This window comes from Taurulus bubalis (genome assembly GCF_910589615.1).
Source record: "Taurulus bubalis genome assembly, chromosome: 17".
Classification (NCBI taxonomy): Eukaryota; Metazoa; Chordata; class Actinopteri; order Perciformes; family Cottidae; genus Taurulus; species Taurulus bubalis.
Window position 1 is genome coordinate 13,724,006 of NC_136605.1, and position 19,656 is coordinate 13,743,661.

Below are 19,656 nucleotides of genomic sequence, written 5' to 3' on the forward strand. Positions count from 1 at the left end.
ATATCTTGGAATCGTCTGGCAGGCACACCATACTAGTATGTGTTTTATTCAGTCAATCATTACATACAATACAATAAGTAAAGCCACAATCTAATATACAAAAAAGAAAGACTGAAAAGGTATAGGTAGAAGCATAATGCTTATATATTCCTATCCTAAATTCTTCTCAATTAAATCAGATAATTAATTTGATAAAAAGAAGAAGAATATATATATATATATATATGTATATATATATATATATATATATATATATATATATATATATATACATATATATGTATATATATACATATATATATATATATATATATATATATATATACATATATATGTATATATATACGTATACATATATATGTATATATATATATATATATATATATATATATATATATATATATATATATATATATATATATATACACATTCCATTCACACTTGTAACCCTCAAAATTAGTTTTTTATAAACAATCCCTTTGAAAACCAAAAATGAGTTCTTACATTCATGTTAGCGTTGTTCCATAATTTAACTCCTACAATAGAAATGCATCTTTTTGCAGCTTTTTGTACAGTAAACTTACGAACATCTCTCAAATCATATTTACACTCATGTATTGAAAACAACCTTTGTACACAGTCTGGCAGTGACTTTGCTTTAACTGTACATTGTCTGCATTATTTTATAATATACCAAATCATTAAATTTCACACTTTCATAATCTCATTTCACACCATACTGATTATAAGAGGGCTAAGACTTTCATTTTTTAAAACTTTTTATGAAGTATCAAATGATATACAGGTAAATTGTTGTTGCCCCAATTTAGACTAAATAGATGATCTTTCCTAGCGCTTGTCTTTAATCACACATGTGGGTAGTTTGATCCCGAGTGGATCATATGATTTCTTTGTTTAAACAAGGGGTCTACTCTTGCACTCCTGTTACAAGTGCGTCATAAAGGTGTATGAGATGTAGCTGCAGGCTGTTGATGTTAGCCTGATGAGAGTTGTGGCTATGTAAAGAAGTTTCCAACAAGAGAAGCCTTTGTGAACATCAGATGTATCAGGGCTGAAGTTCCCCATCCTACTGCCTGGAGGAAAGGTCTCCATCCTTGCTGCAGTCATGTGCATGTGTCATGTGAGAGTCTTCTGATTTGATCATCATGTTTTTATGTGTGATGCTTTTCCCGTAGGGTGAGTTCTATTAATTTATTCATTACCCTGGTATTTATTTATCCAGATCAAACACTTATTTTCCACGACAGTTTGTACCAACAACATATTAAGTCTAGGTTTTTCAGTACAAAAAGTTTAAGGTCAAGGCCAAGATGTTGTCTTTGCCATGCACATTTGTGTTTGCATCTGTCTGCTATCAGCATCTGGAGCAGTGGTCCTGACAGAGCTACACTGATAGTGGAGCTTCTGCTGCTGTTGGCAGCTGTAGTGCTGCATAGTCAGAGAGGCAGCATGAATACTAATGGAGGTGACAGAGCTCAGCAGAAGCATACTGTAGCACGTTGCGAGTGATTCATGCTTTAAAATTACAGACTGCACACTTGCACTTGCACACTGTGTCTTCCAGCTTTATAACAAACAAGCTTCAAAGCTTTTCTGTAAGGATCAAAACCCTTTATGTAGTCCGGTGTCCAGAGGCACCAGTGCAGTCTGCATGCAGGATAAATACAGGTGTTATTGGTGGAAAACAGTATTATATGGGACATACATATCAGTCTCACCATGTGCAAAAGGTTAATGTATTTAAGCTGCGGTGCTCTGTGCAATCTTGCTTGCTACTATCGCCTCTGCTATTGGTTACGTGTAGCATTTAATAAGCCACATCTGCATCCACCTGTGGGCTCTGATTATAGTGTCCTATAGTGTTTTTTCTTTTCTCATTTTAGTTTTCACTCCTTAATCTCCCCTTGTGCTGGCTAAGTGTCTGACGAATCAAACATCAAACACTGTCATTTGAAAAGCAATAGTCTGACTGCTTCCTTGGTTGCAAAACTAACCGCGCCACATACTATTTCTGTTTACATGACAGAAAATAGTATTTTAATTACCCAGAGAAAATGGGGTTTTATAGTTTTTGCCTCTATACAAAGTGCCCGAGTATCAAAAAGACTCATATGGACGACACATGACACACTAGTGCAGTGTTTTTGATAAATTAAGCTACATACTCTTTGCCTACCAAAACAGACACATCATTCTCTCTGTGAGGCTCTCATCTTGCACTTAGTACGTGTGTGTGTGTGTGTGTGTGTGTGTACATTTACATAACACACATTATACACATTACACTATGACCTTACAGCTACCATTAACATCTTTGGTGATCCGATCACAAGTGTAGACCTCTGAGTACGTCAGCTCACATCTGACATAATAACACATCTCCCACTCTATATGCAAATAAACACATACATAATTATGTGTGCAAAAAACAAATGTGTTTTTGTTTTTAACCGGCGGTAGGCAGCGATGCACTTCACGCTCCTATAGTCTGCCAGAAGTTATATGAAGAAGAAATCAGTCCTTTAATGTTTGACGCACTCGTAATCTTTTTCTATGGGATTTCAAAAAAATGTCAGACGTCATGGACAAAGCCAGCGATATGCAATTTGTGAACCACCAATAAACAGAGATGATGTATTTTTCCTGTTACAGCCTTGTCGGGGATGCATCAGGACTCATTAGACTACAAAAGTTATGAGGTCAAATGTGTCCCAGACCACCTGGGAAGTGGCTGTCTCCCTGTCTCGAGGTCAAAGGTCAGGGTAAAAACCTGCAGATTTCAAGATAGTAAGGATCTACTGTATTGCTTAAGGAGAGGGGCTTGACCAGTTAAGTTAAATGGTGGTCAGTGAAATCACCTGCTATGTACAAGTAGTTAGAATAAACAAAAAACTGCTGGTTTCAGCCCTCTATGGCCCACAGTTGCCCAACACTATTCCAGTCAAGCCTTCTAAATCTGTACTTGTGTCGTGAGGTCAGTCATTCGTGGAATTTAAACAGGCCATGTTTTATGTTTTTGTGGTGTCCCAGTTATTTCAGAGGCTTATTGTGCTCTTTTCCTCTGGCGCAAGCTGACTTTTAGTGGAATATTTGGTTCATGGTCCATTTAACCTGGATTACATTTTATATATTGCATTGTTATTAAGTTTGATGAGTGTTCTATTGCTCAACACATTTAAATCAATCTTAAAATCTCAGGACAAGGAAAAATAAATAAAATACATTTGAAATAACCAACATTTAAAGTTTTATGTAATCAAGGTGTCAGGTCCGTCTTTGTCATCACATTTTCTGCTGTGCTACACCTTCAACGTTGTCTGTGTTTCTCTTTCTTTTCTTCACTCCTCCTCGCCCAGTACAGGTGGTAACCTAGGAAACAGTAGAGGATAGACTGTAGTCTATCCTGTGTTGAATGAGCCCCTTTATTCACAAAGTTTATTCCATCTCTCCCTCACGTATTCAGGTTTTTTGTGTGTGCCAATTAGATCACCGGAGTACTCTTTCTCCAGACCAAAGTTAACCTCATTTCATATCTGCTCAGGATCCATTTCATACGGCTTTCACAATCTTATCTGGAAAATCTCTTCTCTCTGTCTCAGGTCCTCCATCATCCGCTCTCATGGTCTTTCTCTCCCCTATTGGGTGTCTCTCTAACACTCGTACTCTAACTCTAACACACACACACACACACTTGATAACACACTTAATCATCAGTTTGACGAGTTTGTTTTTAACTTTTGTTCCGATATAATAACATGTCTTCGGTACTCAGCTGAAATTGTGAATGGGAAAATAACAGACGTCTCGCTCCCTTTCATCCTGCCTATTTATGCATGGTAATGATGCCTTTGATCACTACACCGGGAGCTTCAGAGGGGTGTTCTCATCTCTCCATCTCTATCAGCTCAGCGCAGTGTGTCATTTTCTGAGGAGTGAACTTACATTTTTAGCACACTACAGTGTGAAATAAGACAACAAATCTTGAAACATCTTAGCTCAGTATTCTGACAGGACTATCTCTGAACAAGTGTGTTTTGTCATTGCTATTTACTGAAAGTTTACGGCAAAGCTGTTCAGTGGAATATCCTTAAATAGGCACCTAAGTTTGGTTATTTTTAGTACAAAAGTTAGTTGTCTCTCATAAACAGCAGAGATATGGAAGCAGTGATGAAGGGAGACTGAATTTCTCATACACAGGGCTTATTGTTATTATCATATTCATAGTGCGGTGTGGTGACTGTTTCTCATCAGTCGCCATCATTAAGCATTTGTCCAATAGGCAGCATCAGCTAAAAGTGCAAAGACTGGATGTGTCACTCAGTATATCAAGTGGGCAGATGTCACTGCAGATGTTTTATTGACACATTGCATCTTCAGTGTTCAACAGTGTTTTCTCTTTCTCTTTCTATTGCTTTCCGTGAGAACATATCTGATGACTCCATCAACACTTTGATCACCAACATAACCCCTGCACTGGCGACCAAATGTTTCCTGCATGACATCCGTCCCTCCTCAACTCTATCTGTACTATCTGTCTGTGGTGCTTGGATATGAGTCTGAGCACCACATTTGGGTAACTATGCCATGGCACTGTCCTGTGATCTTAAATCGAAACTTAGGACCTATTGCAAAAGTTGCTTTGTCCTCTTTTGGGGTGTTGTTCCCCATTAATAAAGCAAACAGGTTTAGCATCCAACATTACATATATTTCTATCCCAGGCCATAGAGCAGTTGCTAAACAGTTTCTGCTTCTTTAGTGTGTGTGTGTGTGTGTGTGTGTGTATTTATCTGTTTGTGGTGTGTTTGTATCAATGCCCCTTGTATCCTCTACGCTCACAGGGCTGTCATATGTTTGGGTCTCATGATTCACTCCAGGCTTTTAACAGTTTCTCTATAATCCATCTTGTCCTTCATCTTTTCATTCCCCTCTCTTTCCACAGCAGCAGTTTTATCTCATCCACTTGTTTCCTGTCTTTATAGTCCCCATTTTAGCATCCATTTCTTCGCTGTAGAATACACATAAACAGGACTTTATTTTCTACGGCTTGCAATAAATTAGCTACATACTAAAAGTAAACTATTCTCCTTGACATGCAATACATCTTTGTAATTTGCAGATTAATCGTTGGTTCATTTTGTCATCTTTAGATTGCTTTTATTTGTCTGACCAAAACCTAAAGATATATAGCATAAGACAAAGAACATCAGAAAATATGATATTTAATTTGCTATCACATAAGAGAAAGAACAGCATAAAATATGCCTTTTACTTAAATATTTTTTTATTATCAAAATAGCTTTCAATTATTTTTCTGTTGGTTGACTAAATAATTATACTTTTTATCCTTATTTTTTAAGCTCCAATATTTTTTTGGACTGACTATTCATGCTACTTGTATTGCATGGCGTGACTGTTAGCACGTTGTAACTAATTAAGGTTGTTAAATAACACAGCTCCTTCATTGTGTCTCTACAGGCAAGCGTTGCATTGATTATACATAAGCTTCCCACAACATCATAAAGCATCCTGAGTCAAACAAATCAGCTCTGCTTGTGAAAGATCCCGTCATAGTGCATTATGGGAGTTCCTCACTCCCTGTCTGTCAGTCTATCAGTCAATCAGCCGCTGTCTCGACGTCCCCTGTAAGACGAGAAGCATTTCCGTGCTGCCAGCCATTCAGCTGTCAGCAGGACCTATCATAACAAATCCAGTCCCTTCAAAGGCCTCTGATTGACACTTTGTCAGCAGGGTTTGGTTTGTTGAGTCCACTGAGAGCATTCTAGAGCAGAAGTAGGTGTAGCATTGAATTATCTCCCTGATATTCAACTTTTCCTTTTGTTTATTTTATGTTGTCCCACTCCTGCTCAGTGACTATTTAGATCAATCTCCATATATGTGGACCGGTTATGTGTACGCCAGCAGCATATTAGCAGTACTGTTCTCTAGGTGTCCCATACATATGTTTTGTAGCCCAGTGTAATTAGTGTCTCCAGCCTCTGTGTTCACTCATCACCACCACTATGGGAGCCGGGTATTTTGTCAAATCATCCTAGGGTGCACGCAGTGACCCAGGCCTAAACCTCCTCCTTGGCCCACCCTGGGTCCCCTACAGGTATATCGGACCCCCGGCCCCTGTTTCCCTGGTGGTCCTTCTTTGTCCTCTCTCATCTGCCCGTTGCATCCCTCCTCCCACCCCGACTAATCTGTGGTTGGTGTGGGAGAAAAAGAATAGGTGTCAGGTGTATGGCACTAAGAAGTCAGAGAAAGTACAGAAACCACACAGACAGTTGACCATTGTTACATCTACACACAGCATTGGTAAAGCAGGCTGCATCATTTGATAATACATGTACATTGCATATACAATCTAGGGCTAGCCCCCTGTAAATTGTCAGAAAATAATGAACCATTTTCATTACAATTTGATAAATATGAAAGTTGTCTGATAGATTTAGTGAAAATACCAAACCCTCAATACTGAAAGAACTCCCACTAACATCTTGCCAGCATGAGACAGCTGCATGTGTGATGTAAGGAGCAGGGTTTGAGTCTTGCTCCTGCTGGGAGTCTTCGCGTGGCAGCTCTCTGTAGCTGCTGGCATAGTGTAGCAGCAGTTTAATCATAATTACTGAAGGTTTAGAAAGTTTATTTTAGAATGTGGACTTGACTGGAGTGTACGTTTTAAAATGACTGTTTGTTAATGGTTTCAGCAGTTACATTTGAGGGTAACGATTAGAAAACTGTCAGAAATGGAAAGTTAACATTAGGACAGCAAAACAAGTATGTGTGTGTGTCTGCGTGTGTGTTCCACATAGAGAGTGAACATTATTTCATAGCTTGGAGGCCAGCACTGCACACACACACACACACACACACACACACACACACACACACACACACACACACACACACACACACACACACACACACACACACACACACAAACACACTGTCCTAATACAGCAGCGAACTTTCTGTCCATTGTGGTGCTGTAATGGTGTGGAACAGAGTGATGAGTAGACTGTTAGCTCCACTGGTGGATCAGCGCTCCATGCTTCATTAACTGTGTGTGTGTGTGTGTGTGTGTGTGTGTGTGTGTGTGTGTGTGTGTGTGTGTGTGTGTGTGGCACCTTGTTGTTTTTGGTTCACTTGCATGCTTTCAGCTCTGGCAGTGCAGAGTGAAATCACCGGCTACCTCAGGTAACGGCTTATGGATGCTTCCTTGATAGATATTTTGATGTATTCGTGCTGCAAGCCTTCTGAGCTTCTCTGCTAGGTTCATGTGCTGAGCATGATGGGTGGAGGGCTGATTTCTATTGGTGACTGATGGCTACTAGGATGAGAGTTTGTGATAACTTTTGTTCATATCTGCTTGATGCAAATTGGCAGGAGAGATCCATTTTAATACAACATCCATAAATTAATTTTATAATAACAGTGACTTTTGATTTAAGCGAGTGTGGCTGGAATTGCATGTGTGTCATCTTTTGTCTGTTTCTCCATTCTTTGCTTTAAACTCTCACCCCCACTTTGTACAGAGCTTCTGTGTCCTCCTTTGGCCTGCGTCCTCTGTCTCCTGTCCTCTCTCTCTCTCTCTCTCTCTCTCTCTCTCTGGCATCCAGCCGCTGATGATGACGCAGGGAGAGCAGAGGAGAGTGTGAGGGAGAGAGACCCTGACATAGAAATTACACTAAGATGGTATAACACAAAAAGGTAAAACAGTTGCAAGAACCAGCTGCAGATGTGTTTTGCTTCGCTACTCTGCATAGCCCTGGAAATGATAAATGGCGCTGCCTCAAACTGCCGAGCCTGTGCGTTGTTACAGAAGAGCTAAAGCAAGAAAAAGTTTTTCCTCTGCTGCTGCTAAAGACACATTGCAGCCGTTCTCAGCTCACCTTAGGCTAACGAAGCCTCTCTTACCGTATATGCGTTTACACTTTTGAGACATCAAAAGTCACGCTGCTGTTTTCTGTGTCCATGTGTTTGAGCACTGGGGCCAGAACAGTATGAGGACTTGTTAGAGCCAGACACAAAGCCCTCCCTTGATGCAGCCTGACCCTCTGACACAAGGGGAAAGCTTGCGTGAACAGGAAAGAGTGAGGAAGACACTGCATGGTACAGAGCAGTGTCTGGCACAGGGGGATATATGGGACGATGATGTATCCCTATGGGAATGTTGGGAGCCATTGGCAGACAGCATTTGGTCAGAACTCTGTGGACTGAAGATGGATAAGTGAGGGAGAGACAATCTTTCAACAGGCGTCAGAACGTGTGTGTGTGTGTGTGTGTGTGTGTGTAAATGTAGGTGTGTGAGCCGTCGTTGCTTCCAGCTCAGACTCGCCGCCAACTATTCAGGATGCTCACACAGCACCCAGTTGTCATAGTGACGGGGGGGGGGGGGGCAAGAGGAGCCCGCTCATTGCGCCAGCTGATTGAGAGAGTGTGCGTGAGAGAGAGAGAGAGAGAGAGAGAGGGAGAGAAAGGGAGAGGGCTGGAAAGCAGGGACACAGAGTTGCGCAGGAGCGATGGAGAAACAGGCTTTTTGCTGTGATCAGTGTTTTCATCAGTAGTCTTGTCCTTCAGCTGCTGTGTCGTGGGGATTGCAGACATTTTGCCACTCTCTCACTCTCTCACACACAAACTTGGATTAATCTCTGATTACTTGCGTACACACACACACACACACACACACACACACACGCACTCACAGTCTAACCTGAGTGTGCAGCCGCGCCACACAAGACATACACGTAGCGGCCGCTGTGCTAGGATGGCAAGATGCTGCTGTTGCTGTCAGGGTGTGACATGTGTGCCAGGTGTGTATGAGCTGGGGATCCGGGTGTGTTGAGTCCCATGCACACTTTGACACACTCACACTTTGACTTGATGCCTGGTGCGTCTGACAGGCCGAGGGGACATACAGCACGCCTGGCCAGGGGCCCTCCATGCCATGGTAAATACCTCCGCTAAGAAGCATTGCTTGTAGTTAGCCTCCTGAAGCTAACCTGTATCACCTCATAGAGGCAGGAGCAAGTAGTAGACACACTCTGTGTTTGTTGTCAATGCATGTGAACTTTCATTGCAAGGTAAAGATGCTTTGTACCAGCGAGTTTTTTTTATGTCTGTATCGGCACTCTTGAAAGAAAGGGAAGCGTTGTGTTTGTTATAGCGTTGACCCCGCTGTGATAGTAGCGGGTTACCTGATTGCAGACCTTGATTAAGCTCTCGTCTCCCCCTGCAGTCGGCCAGTGCATGTGTTTTGTGAGATTGTGTGTGTGTGTTTTGATGCTGCTCTCTGGCTCTACCTCCCCTCTTCTCCTCCTGCTGGCCGCGTTCCCTCAGGCAGTGACTCTGCGTAAGCAAGACGTGCGTGCATCTGTGTGCGTCTGTGTGCATGCGTGTATGTGTGTGTGTGTGTGTGCGTGTGTGTGTGTGATCCGCACTATCACACTGCTTCACACAGACAGGGAGCAAAGCGTCACAGTAACCTTAGGATGTAATTAGCAGGAGGGACACAAAGTCAAATAGAGAACGCATTGAGATGGAGATAGAGAGAGGGAGCGAGAGAGAGAGAGAGAGAGAGAGAGGGAGAGGGAGAGGGAGAGAGAGAGAATGTGTCAAATGGATAATGAGATGAAAGGATACCAACTCAAAGAATGAGTGAAAGTGCAAGCTGAAGTGTCGAACTGGCTTCTTGTTGTGGATCATTATAGCATTGCTGCTCTCTGTCCCCATTCCCTTCTATGCTGCTGGGATGATGGGAACAGATAGTTAAAGAAAGAATGTGCTGAGAAGTGCTGAGGTGTGGATTTCCAGGTCACCTCCTCCCTCCCTCTCTCTCTGCTTCTGTCGTCTCCGCCAGCTCTCTGTCACCGGTTGTCTCACTCTTCCTCCGTGTCTCTGTCTTTCCCTCTCTGTCAGTATATGAGAGTGAAGCAGCAGCCATTTCTGCTCACCGCTCGAGGCAATCAGCCGCCACTCTGCTCCCAGCTGCTCCAGGTCTTCTTCCTTTAGTTCTCCCTTCTCCAGTTTGCAGAGAAAAAAAAGTTGCCTCGCTGGGTTTTATAGAAAATGGTGGCATTTGAATTATACAACACACTCCAAAATTCAGAGGTGGCATGTACTCAATGGGGTCAAAAAGTCGGACGTAAATTGTGTCTGCTTTGCATCTTTTGTCTGCATTTGCTCTTCGTGGTGTGAGCAAGAAAGTTCCTTCTTTGATTGCTGTCCACGTTAATGATCAATACTCAATTATGAATACAAGTTTATAGACTACAAACTGCTTTAAGCTTTTCACATTGGTTACTGTCTCAGCACAACCAAAATAAACGTGAATCATAAATTAATTTAAGCCAAAGATAATTGTTTTATTCATAGATTTAAATGATCTTATTATCTACAATTGATGATAATATTATCGTTATTGAGGGATTTGCTGTTGTTTTGGTCTGTAAAACAATGCAAAATGTAAAATGGACATCACAATTTGTTTTTGCACAAAGTGATTATTAAAATTGCTTGTTTTGTTCGACTAGCAGTGTGAACTCAAAGGCATTCAGTTTACTGTCAAAGAGGACAAAGAAAAGCAAGAATTATTTGCTATTGAGATACAGATATAGTTTTTGTTGATCAGTCAAGAAAGGAGAGCAGGAGAGACCACCGGGGAGACGATCACCCAGCTGCCTGCCTTCCTCCACCTTGACATCTTCTCTCTCTCTCTCTCTCTCTCTTTCTCCCTCTCTCTCTCTCTCTCTCTCTTGTTCTGGTTATTTCTGTCGCCGTGGTTTTCTGTACTGCAGTGTGAGAGTGCCACCTCTTGTTACTCACCTGCCTCCCTTTGGGACGCCGTTGTTTATTTCTGACTCCCCGACAGCAACGCAGTGAACCAGCTAAACCAGATAAAATTGTTACTGTACCAAAACATGCGCTGGTGAATAACACTGCTGCCAATTCATCCCCCACTGGGCTATTAGACACCCTAATGCACTCAAATAAAGACACACAGTGCCAGCAGGTGCACACAGGCACACACCAGTCATTGTGAGTGGAAACACACACACACACACACACACACACACACACACACACACACACACACACACACACAGCAGTGGATGTTGGCTACCTTTGCACAAACCGTTATCCCACTGGCCTTCCGCCTGCAGTACACATTAACAAGCCGACAGTGGTTTTCTTGTGTGCTAATGCTAATGTGTTAATCAAGTGAGCGATCAATAATTCATCACCTGCAGCAGTTTAAACAACAGGTAGTCAGAGACACCAGATTGCCCCATTTGACACTTTGCTTTTTGCTCTTTATTCCTTGTTGTTCATTATCTGAGCGGAGGAGAGCACCGTGCTGAACCTCTTCTTCTCTCTGCGTGTTCAGGCCTGCAGATATTAATATTTGATGCCTTTCACTTCATACCACAGCAGCCAGATGTCCAGACAGCGTGCACTCAGGACTAGGACATGTCCACTGTGCGGTCTGACCCGGTTATCCACATGGCGCTTGACGTTAGAAAAGGTGTTCTGAGAGGTCTTCATGTGATCGTTTGAGCAGTGAAAGAACAACAGAGGATCTTCTCTGTCTTGACTGAAGCTGCAATAGTAGTTGATTTCTTACACACTTTTCGCATTTAATGAGTTTGTCAACAGGGGCACCGGTTTGATAGACCATCTGTTATTTATAGTTTAACCCCATTTGTCTCTCTATGCTTGTCCCTCTCTCACAATCGTGTCTCTCCTCTTGTTTTTACAGGAAGAATGCAAGCAGATCATGGCGCGTCAGAAATCTAACAGCCAGTCGGACTCACACGATGATGAGGTTTCTCCCCCACCGCCCAACCCTGTTGTTAAGGCCCGGCGCCGCAGGGGAGGGGTCAGCGCCGAGGTGTACACCGAAGAGGATGCCGTCAGCTACGTACGCAAGGTCAGCATCGGAAGATGGGTGCATCCGCAAACATGTTAATATGTGTACAGGTGACAGGGGTCTCATCCAAGTAATCAGTATAAGAAATTAAAAGTACAGTGATCATCAACATCAAGCAGGTTGATTTTTTATTTGTTTGGAACCAGAGCTGTTGGTCTGTCGACGCCCACTCAGGAGCACGGATGTAAACATTCATCGAAAAATCACGACAGTGCGAAGGAAGATCAGCCGTGTACATTTATGACAGCAGTGATGATGAGTGTAATGAACGGACATGGACACTTACAGTGAATCATTTCACTCGTCATTTGTTAAACCAGATGATGAACTGATGTTCCGCACAGACGTTGATTGTTATCGACTTCCAGATAATTGATATTTTCTTCATGAAATCTAAAGATGTGCTGAACAGAGCAACAGTTTGCATTCATGTCAGTTTGATTTGCTAGCAAACTGAGTTAAACCACATCAACGTCAGCTTGACCCTCACATTTCAATGCATTTACAAGCGCACAAGAAACCTGTAGAAAGCCAAGAAATCAGCTTTCACCAGGAGACCTCAAGCTGGAAAAATGGGGTTTCTCTAATCCACTACCCTGATTAGAGGGTTCCTCGTGAAAATGCTGTTTGAGAAATAAACATCACATAATAACATGACATGAAATCTAGAATAAATAAAAATGTGTCCATTCCCCAATTACTTTTTTATTTTGCATTTTCAACACAACAGAACAATCCTTGACATTTAAATCAACATAATAAAAGTATCAATAGTTTAGCTTATAGCAAGTATAAATGCTAATCTTTATAAACATGCACATCTACACCGACAAATGCTTTCCATTCCGCAATTTAATGGAGCTATTGGAAAGAGTGCCCTTTGGCCAGAAACTATAACTCACCTTTACAGACACACAATTCTATGCTGTACATACTTACACACCCTTCTCATTGTATCATTGCTCCGCTTGTTCATTTGTAATTAACTTGACGCGCTATTAATTGCTGGGTAATGACAAAACTGCACGAACTCCCATCACCACGCTGTAATCGCATGGCCACTGGAGCGTGCAGTGAATGTGTGTGTCAGGTGTGTTCACACACCTGACACACACACACACACACACACACACACACACACACACACACACACACACACACACACACACACACACACACACATCTGTGTTTATGGCTCTGAAGTCCCGACCAGACACTGCAGTTATGTGTCGAGTCAAGAAGCCTGCCCCCATCTCCAGCCTCATTCTCTTCACTGTCCCTCACTATCTCACAGACTGACACACACACACACACACATGCAACAAATCAGATCAGCCACGTCAGCTGCATGTGAAAAAGAAATGAATTCATGTGCTTACTCAACACAACATGCCATCATAGAAAAGTTCATTAAAATTGAATTAGAAGATGAAAGACCATTATTGCTTCAGTATGAAAGAGCATTTCATCTGGCTATTGATATACACTGAGGTAACAGACACACACACGCACATGCACACGCACGCATGCACACGCACACGCACACAGGCACTCAATGTGCCAACATCTCCCGACATCACCATTTCCATTAATGACTCCACCGTGAAAATCAGCAGCTGTTAAACAGAGCACAATCAATTAGCTAACCCTGCTCATCTGATTAAAAAGAGCTTTGCCGTAAAGCGCCATGAGTCTTAACAAATTGTGAGGCCGGTCGGCCCGGAGATCACATTGATGGAGTGAATTGCAGGGCTGGCGTCAGATTGATGGGAACTACTCTGGAAACCCTCTTGACGAGGTGGAAACAGAATGGGCATCCAGTCCGAGTTTTCCTCCAACTTTAAAGGGTTCTGAAAGGAACTTTGTTTGTCAGGAACTAAAATCCAAATTTGTGTAGTGAGAGAAAAAATGCAGATGGAGATGTAATTCTGAAGCCTTACTTCACTTTTCACTTTTCTTACAAGTGTAATGTAGTAACAGCGTTTGATTGGCTGCTTGTAGGCACAGCTGGTAAATCATTATCCCATGTGGCTTTTCCCCAATGTTTTGGCTCCAACAGAATATCTAAACATCACTCTGACAAGTAGGTGTCAAAAGCAGCGTTATACGCCGAGTGCCCTGATATTTATTTAATGATAGCCATGGATGATGATAAAGTGGCTGACCTAAAATCTTAATCCGAGAATTACTACTATCACCTCTGGGTTTCTGTGTCCTCATCTAACTCTCTTTCTCGGGCCTGTCCAGCCAGGCCCGAGTGCTGCAGATAGATACATATTTTTTTGCTTTTTAAGTCATATGTGATGTGGTTTTGTGTGTGTATTTGTGTGCATTTTGTGCACAGTGCTCTTCATGTGGAGACATCTGTTGCTCTAACGTAATTACAACCTACCCCCTCCTCTCCCTCACCACCAGAGACAAAACACATGCACACACAGACACACTCCTCAAGTTATTCTGCCGTAAGAATGGTTCAGTGTACGCTGATCGCTCTTCCTCTTCCTCTTCCTCTTTCTTTTACTTTTGCTTTTCTCCACTTTTCGGTAAAACGTTTCTTCTGGGATGCCACTTTATAAATACAGCCTTCTGTGGCTATGTTGTGGCTACATACTTTACCATTCCCTTAGACACACACACACACACACACACACACACACACACACACACACACACACACACACACACACACACACCACAGAGTATGGGAGGACATGAAAATGCATGTTTTATGAATGAGTTCAGGCCCCTTGTGAATTTTTAGGGGCTGTGTGATATTTTGAGTGTAATCCCTGAACAGATGGGCTTTCCCAAAAATACGCAGACACACTTGTGGGATATTCCTTTCAGAGTTTGCCAATGTGCTGCTCTTTAATTACTCAATTTAGTCTGCTTTTGAAGTCAGGCCTATTATGTGTGTGTGCTGGTCGGTTTCTTGTCCACCTGCATGGTGTTGATGCAGTATACTGTAATAGACATTACTGCTCTATCCACACAGGTGATCCCGAAGGACTACAAGACCATGACCGCCTTGGCCAAAGCCATTTCCAAGAATGTGCTGTTTGCTCACCTGGACGATAATGAAAGAAGGTACAAAACATGTGTGATCCAACTCACTGGCTTCTTTGATAAGTTTGCACAACATCCTGCGTGATGCCAGCAATCCAAATGTGCGTGTGGACTATGCGTGCATGTGTGTAAGCTGATAAATTCATGAATAGACCATTGATCCAGCGTGCACTGCCCTCGTGGTCACTGTGTGGCCTGCTCATCGGAAGGGGGGGAACATGGACAGATGCAGCAGAAGAGGAGGGGCCTGCAGCAGAGGGGGGGGCGAAAGGGGCAACGGGATGCGGCTGTGTGTGTTGTATTGTGTTGTTGGTTGTCATGGTAACCTGTCTGTATGTCAGGATCATGTTGTGTATTCAGATATGGGTGGTGGCGCTCATATACATTGCCCAGAAATCAACGGTCCTCCATAGTCATCTCTATCCCTCCCTTTTTCTTACCATCTGCTCCTATTCATTGTTCTTTCACATTCCTCCTCTCTTCAGCCATCGTCTCTCCGTCCTTCCATCTGTCCCAGATCTCCAGTGATGGCTGGGTCTGGCTCTGACAGAAGAGGGGGTGTTGTGGGAAAGGCTCTCAGATGGCGGCCGCCAGCCGGAATAGTGTTTCATTGGCGGGGAGAATCCATTATGCCCCATGGAGAGTAAAAAACACTGGAGCTTTCCTGTTGGCTAAAGCCTGCGAGGACCAAAACCCAAAACACACTCTTTCCAGTCTTTCGTCAGCTGACAATTTGCCGTGCTTCCTTGGCAGAGGCACGCAGACCTCTGATTGCACGTCAGTGCTTCTGAAGCAGCCCCGAGCAGAGTGCAACATGTGATCGGTCCGGACAGTCTGAAAAACCATGTACTTGGGTGGCTGATGTGGCAGATTAGAGTTACACCACACAAATATGTGGCAGCAGACCATAAACCATCAGGTTCTAATGTACTCAGGGCCCCTTGGCATGCCGAGCTCTGTAATGGCGTCGTCATCGGCCCATGAAACCATGCATGATGTAGAATTTATTCGACTGGCTGTCGTGTTTGCTGTCTCGCTACACACAGCTAGCATCAACCGTTAATGCTGTGCACACATGCGTTCTTGTTGTGTCATTTGTGGGTGAGCATGCAGTTAGCAGCGCTGAGCGCATCTTAGCTCGTGAAAACCATGTCTGATTCGCTAGATTGGCCAGTGACATGGCAGATAGTTGGCTATCCCTTCCTCTATAACTCTCCACTCACCCTCCCTCTCTTCTGTTCTTCCACAATCTTCACTTCCAGCTGATGATGCTGGACGGCCGGTTGGTGGCTCGGTCACATTGTAGTTGTGTTGCGGTTGTCGTGCCTTGAGCCCCTACCGACAGAAGCGTATTGATGTATGGCCAATGTGATCCTCTGGCATTTATGAGAAACTGCACACAGCAACCAGCAGGGCTTTGCACAAGGCTCAGTTGCTGTAGAGCACACTACATGCTCTCATTGGTCAATTTTGGCACACAACTTTGACTGAGAAGATGCATCTGTGACTTCAGCGTAATCTAAATGATGTATAATATCAGACTACAGCAGTGTATATTCCTATTACTGCAGGCAACAACACGGAAAACGAAGCAAATCTCAGCTTCAGCGTGATAATTTTTGCATGTTGATGCCTTCTGTCGTGGCATTTATGAAGTCACGGTATGAAGTATATTGGCTTCTTCTGATGTGCCAGAGCTGTCAGCGACTGACGTACATTAGCAGATGGAGTCGTGTCTCTCTCTCTCTCTCTCTCTCTCTCTCTCTCTCTCTCTCTCTCTCTCTCTCTCTCTCTCTCCCTCCTTCTCTGTTTCTCCCTCCTCCCTCGTTCTACAAACAGCTGGCTATTCGGGTTATCAGATGTTTTTGCACATGTGGTCTCATTGGGTAGGTTGTGAGCGTGGACCGTTGCTGTGTGGGCCTGTGCTTGACATCAGAGGGGTGGGTCAGTGCATGCATCACTTGGCTGGCAGATGGTTTCATGCAAAAAATTCTGATGTATTTTTTTCTCCTGAATGCTGGTTGGCATTGGCAATATCTTCAATATATAAATGATTTGAAACATTCATTAAATGATCATTTTTACTTGAGGGCTGAGTGTGTGTGACACAGAAAGAGCCAGTAGCTGTCTGTGTGTCAAGGAAACATCTTGTGTGATTAGTCACTCAGCGGTTATGTAAGCTGAACTCCACACGATTTCTTACCCCATTAGCACTATATTATGCTATCGTCGTCCCCTTCATTGATGAGCAAGATGAAAACAATGAAGCCTTCTTTGTTTCTTCCTTGTTGTCTTATTATCTTTCACCCTGTCTTAATTTACTGATCTGCCTTTCTAGGAATCCAGAAAGGTTCTGGATGCAGTGCATTTTTGACAAGGCTGCCTTCTACTTTTTCATTTTCAAATAGTTTTTGCTTCTGCAGCAGCCATATATTGTGCTCTGGTATTGCACATTAGCACGCATTTTAATTTGACAGCAGAATCCATAATAATATTGCAACATACATAATACATATTTTGAGTTTTCTATATGAATCATGCTTTATATCTGCCAGTTTTGAACACGAGGACCACCATGGATTTAGATGTACACAATTCAATTCAATTCAATATAATTGAACATTTACATTTTCCATATATAGCGCCAGTCCTCAACTTGTTCTAAAATGCAAAGACTGCAACTGTGTGTGTGGTTGATTGCGTTCTGGAGAGAGAATGAAAACAGAGAATATAGAGGGGTATTTAGAGCATGAGACAAGGCATTTGTTTTCCCGACAAGCTCAACACCTTTTTTCACAGTTTATGTCCTGTTCCACCTGAGCTCCGTTAAAGAAAGGTGGAAGATAGAGAAGGAAAGAGGCAGAGACAAATAAAAAGAAGCTAGAGAGATGTGGTACTGCCTCTCTCTCTGCTATGGAGACCCCTACTATTTGCTCTGCTTCATCCCTCTCAAGAGATTTCTCTAATGTAATCAAGCAAATCCTTCCCGTAAACTATATAAACATACAGTTTTAATGGAGATATAAACGGTGAAGTTATGGAGCGGTTTGGAAGAACAAATGTATAAAACCCTTGTAATGTTAAAAGGGTGTAGCGATCACATTCTAGGCGCACGTGCAAAACCAGGCACAGAAATACCACCATCACTACAAAGGATGACAGGGATTACATTATCATGAGAAACACACACACACACACATGAGGACATTCTCGAGTGTGCATGTCAGACTATGTTCCCACTGAGGCTGCTCCAGCTGGGAGCGTGGAGTCTTTGATTAACATGCCATTCCATATGTCAAACTTTATGGCCTCAAAGTTTCTGAGCTCCACCAGCCGTGTGTGTGTGTGTGTGTGTGTGTGTGTGCGCTGAGTCCATCTTTTCTCAGCTGCCTGAAAGTGACACATTTCTGCCTTCCAGATTTCAATTACACACAGTTTTTTGTAATTAAAAGGCAGACACTAACCCCTAACTGAGGAGGTTTTAGAGATAAAGAGATCAAAGCGTGTGGTTTTCTTTTTCTTAAAGTATTTTAAATATAGATCATTCAGGTTTTTCCTGAGAGACACACATTCGTAAAGCACTCGTGCATTACATCAGTGTACATATAGTGCACTGTTAGGAATATGTATTTTTGCTGTACAAAAAGGTCATAAAGGTAAAAAATACAAACTGTGAGGGAATGCACATTTAGTGCACCATCAAGGGAAAGTGTCTCCATCTGTTTATCTCTTTGATCGTGGCTGGTCTTTAAACTGACGTCTGAATCTCTGCCAGCGGGTAGACCCCTCTATTTGCTTCCCTTTAGCTGCCATAATGACCTCATTAAGATATGCCCACATAAACAGACACACAAGCACACACGATAAGCTGGGAGCAGGTGTTTGATTTCACATTGTGCAGAGCCTGCTTTACTCACACTCCAATCAGCCTGCAACCACCTGTCTCAATACTGTAACCATGGCGTTATCATATTGACTGAAACTATTATCTTAATATTTGGATGTGCGATTATTCCGTTTTGGTTTCAGCACTTAGATGAGAGTTTTGATAAGAAAGCGCCAGGGTTGATAACAGAAAGAATCACGGGTCACACTGTTGTGTACCAATTTGGATATGGATGTCAAGTTTACAGGCTTGTGTGTGTGTGTGTGTGTGTGTGTGTGTGTGTGCACATACACATAGCCTGTTTGTCCAGGTGCACCCTCAGCCTATCTAATCCACCACTTCCTCTGTTAAATGCTAATTGAGAATCAGTATTTTAAGGCGGTCAATCTCGCTATCGCCTGTTTAAACACACATTCTCTCAGTTTCTACTGTAATAGTGTTTCTTATCTAACTACCTCCTGAAGTGATATGAAGATTTCTGATAGCAGTAGACCGTGTGCTGTATGTGTTAATGTTGGCCTGTTTTTTACTTCTTTTTTTTTTACACACCTGGATAGATGACCTTGATGATCTCCAACTTTGTTAATGTATAAATGTAACGATGGAGAGAAGGCAGGCACACGCGACAGACACAGGAGGGCACATTGAGAGAGAGAGATTAATTACAGAGGAAGAGGCTCAAGGAAATCTGTCAGAGCTGCATTTATTTTTCCCTTGACACAAACAAATAGATCATCAACCTCTCCTGTC

The 19,656-nt window shown here is 42.7% G+C and overlaps 1 protein-coding gene across 1 annotated transcript in view; it reads left to right on the forward strand.

The window, feature by feature from the left end:
* The window catches only part of prkar1b (protein kinase, cAMP-dependent, regulatory, type I, beta), a gene marked incomplete at its 3' end in the record, with an annotated part of 56,541 nt that overhangs the window by 975 nt on the left and 35,910 nt on the right, over positions 1 to 19,656 (forward strand). Inside the window, exons 2-3 of the mRNA XM_079232524.1 lie at positions 11,784 to 11,954; positions 14,950 to 15,041. Coding sequence (XP_079088650.1) covers positions 11,784 to 11,954; positions 14,950 to 15,041 — 263 coding nt within the window. The remainder of the gene's footprint in view (positions 1 to 11,783; positions 11,955 to 14,949; positions 15,042 to 19,656) is intronic.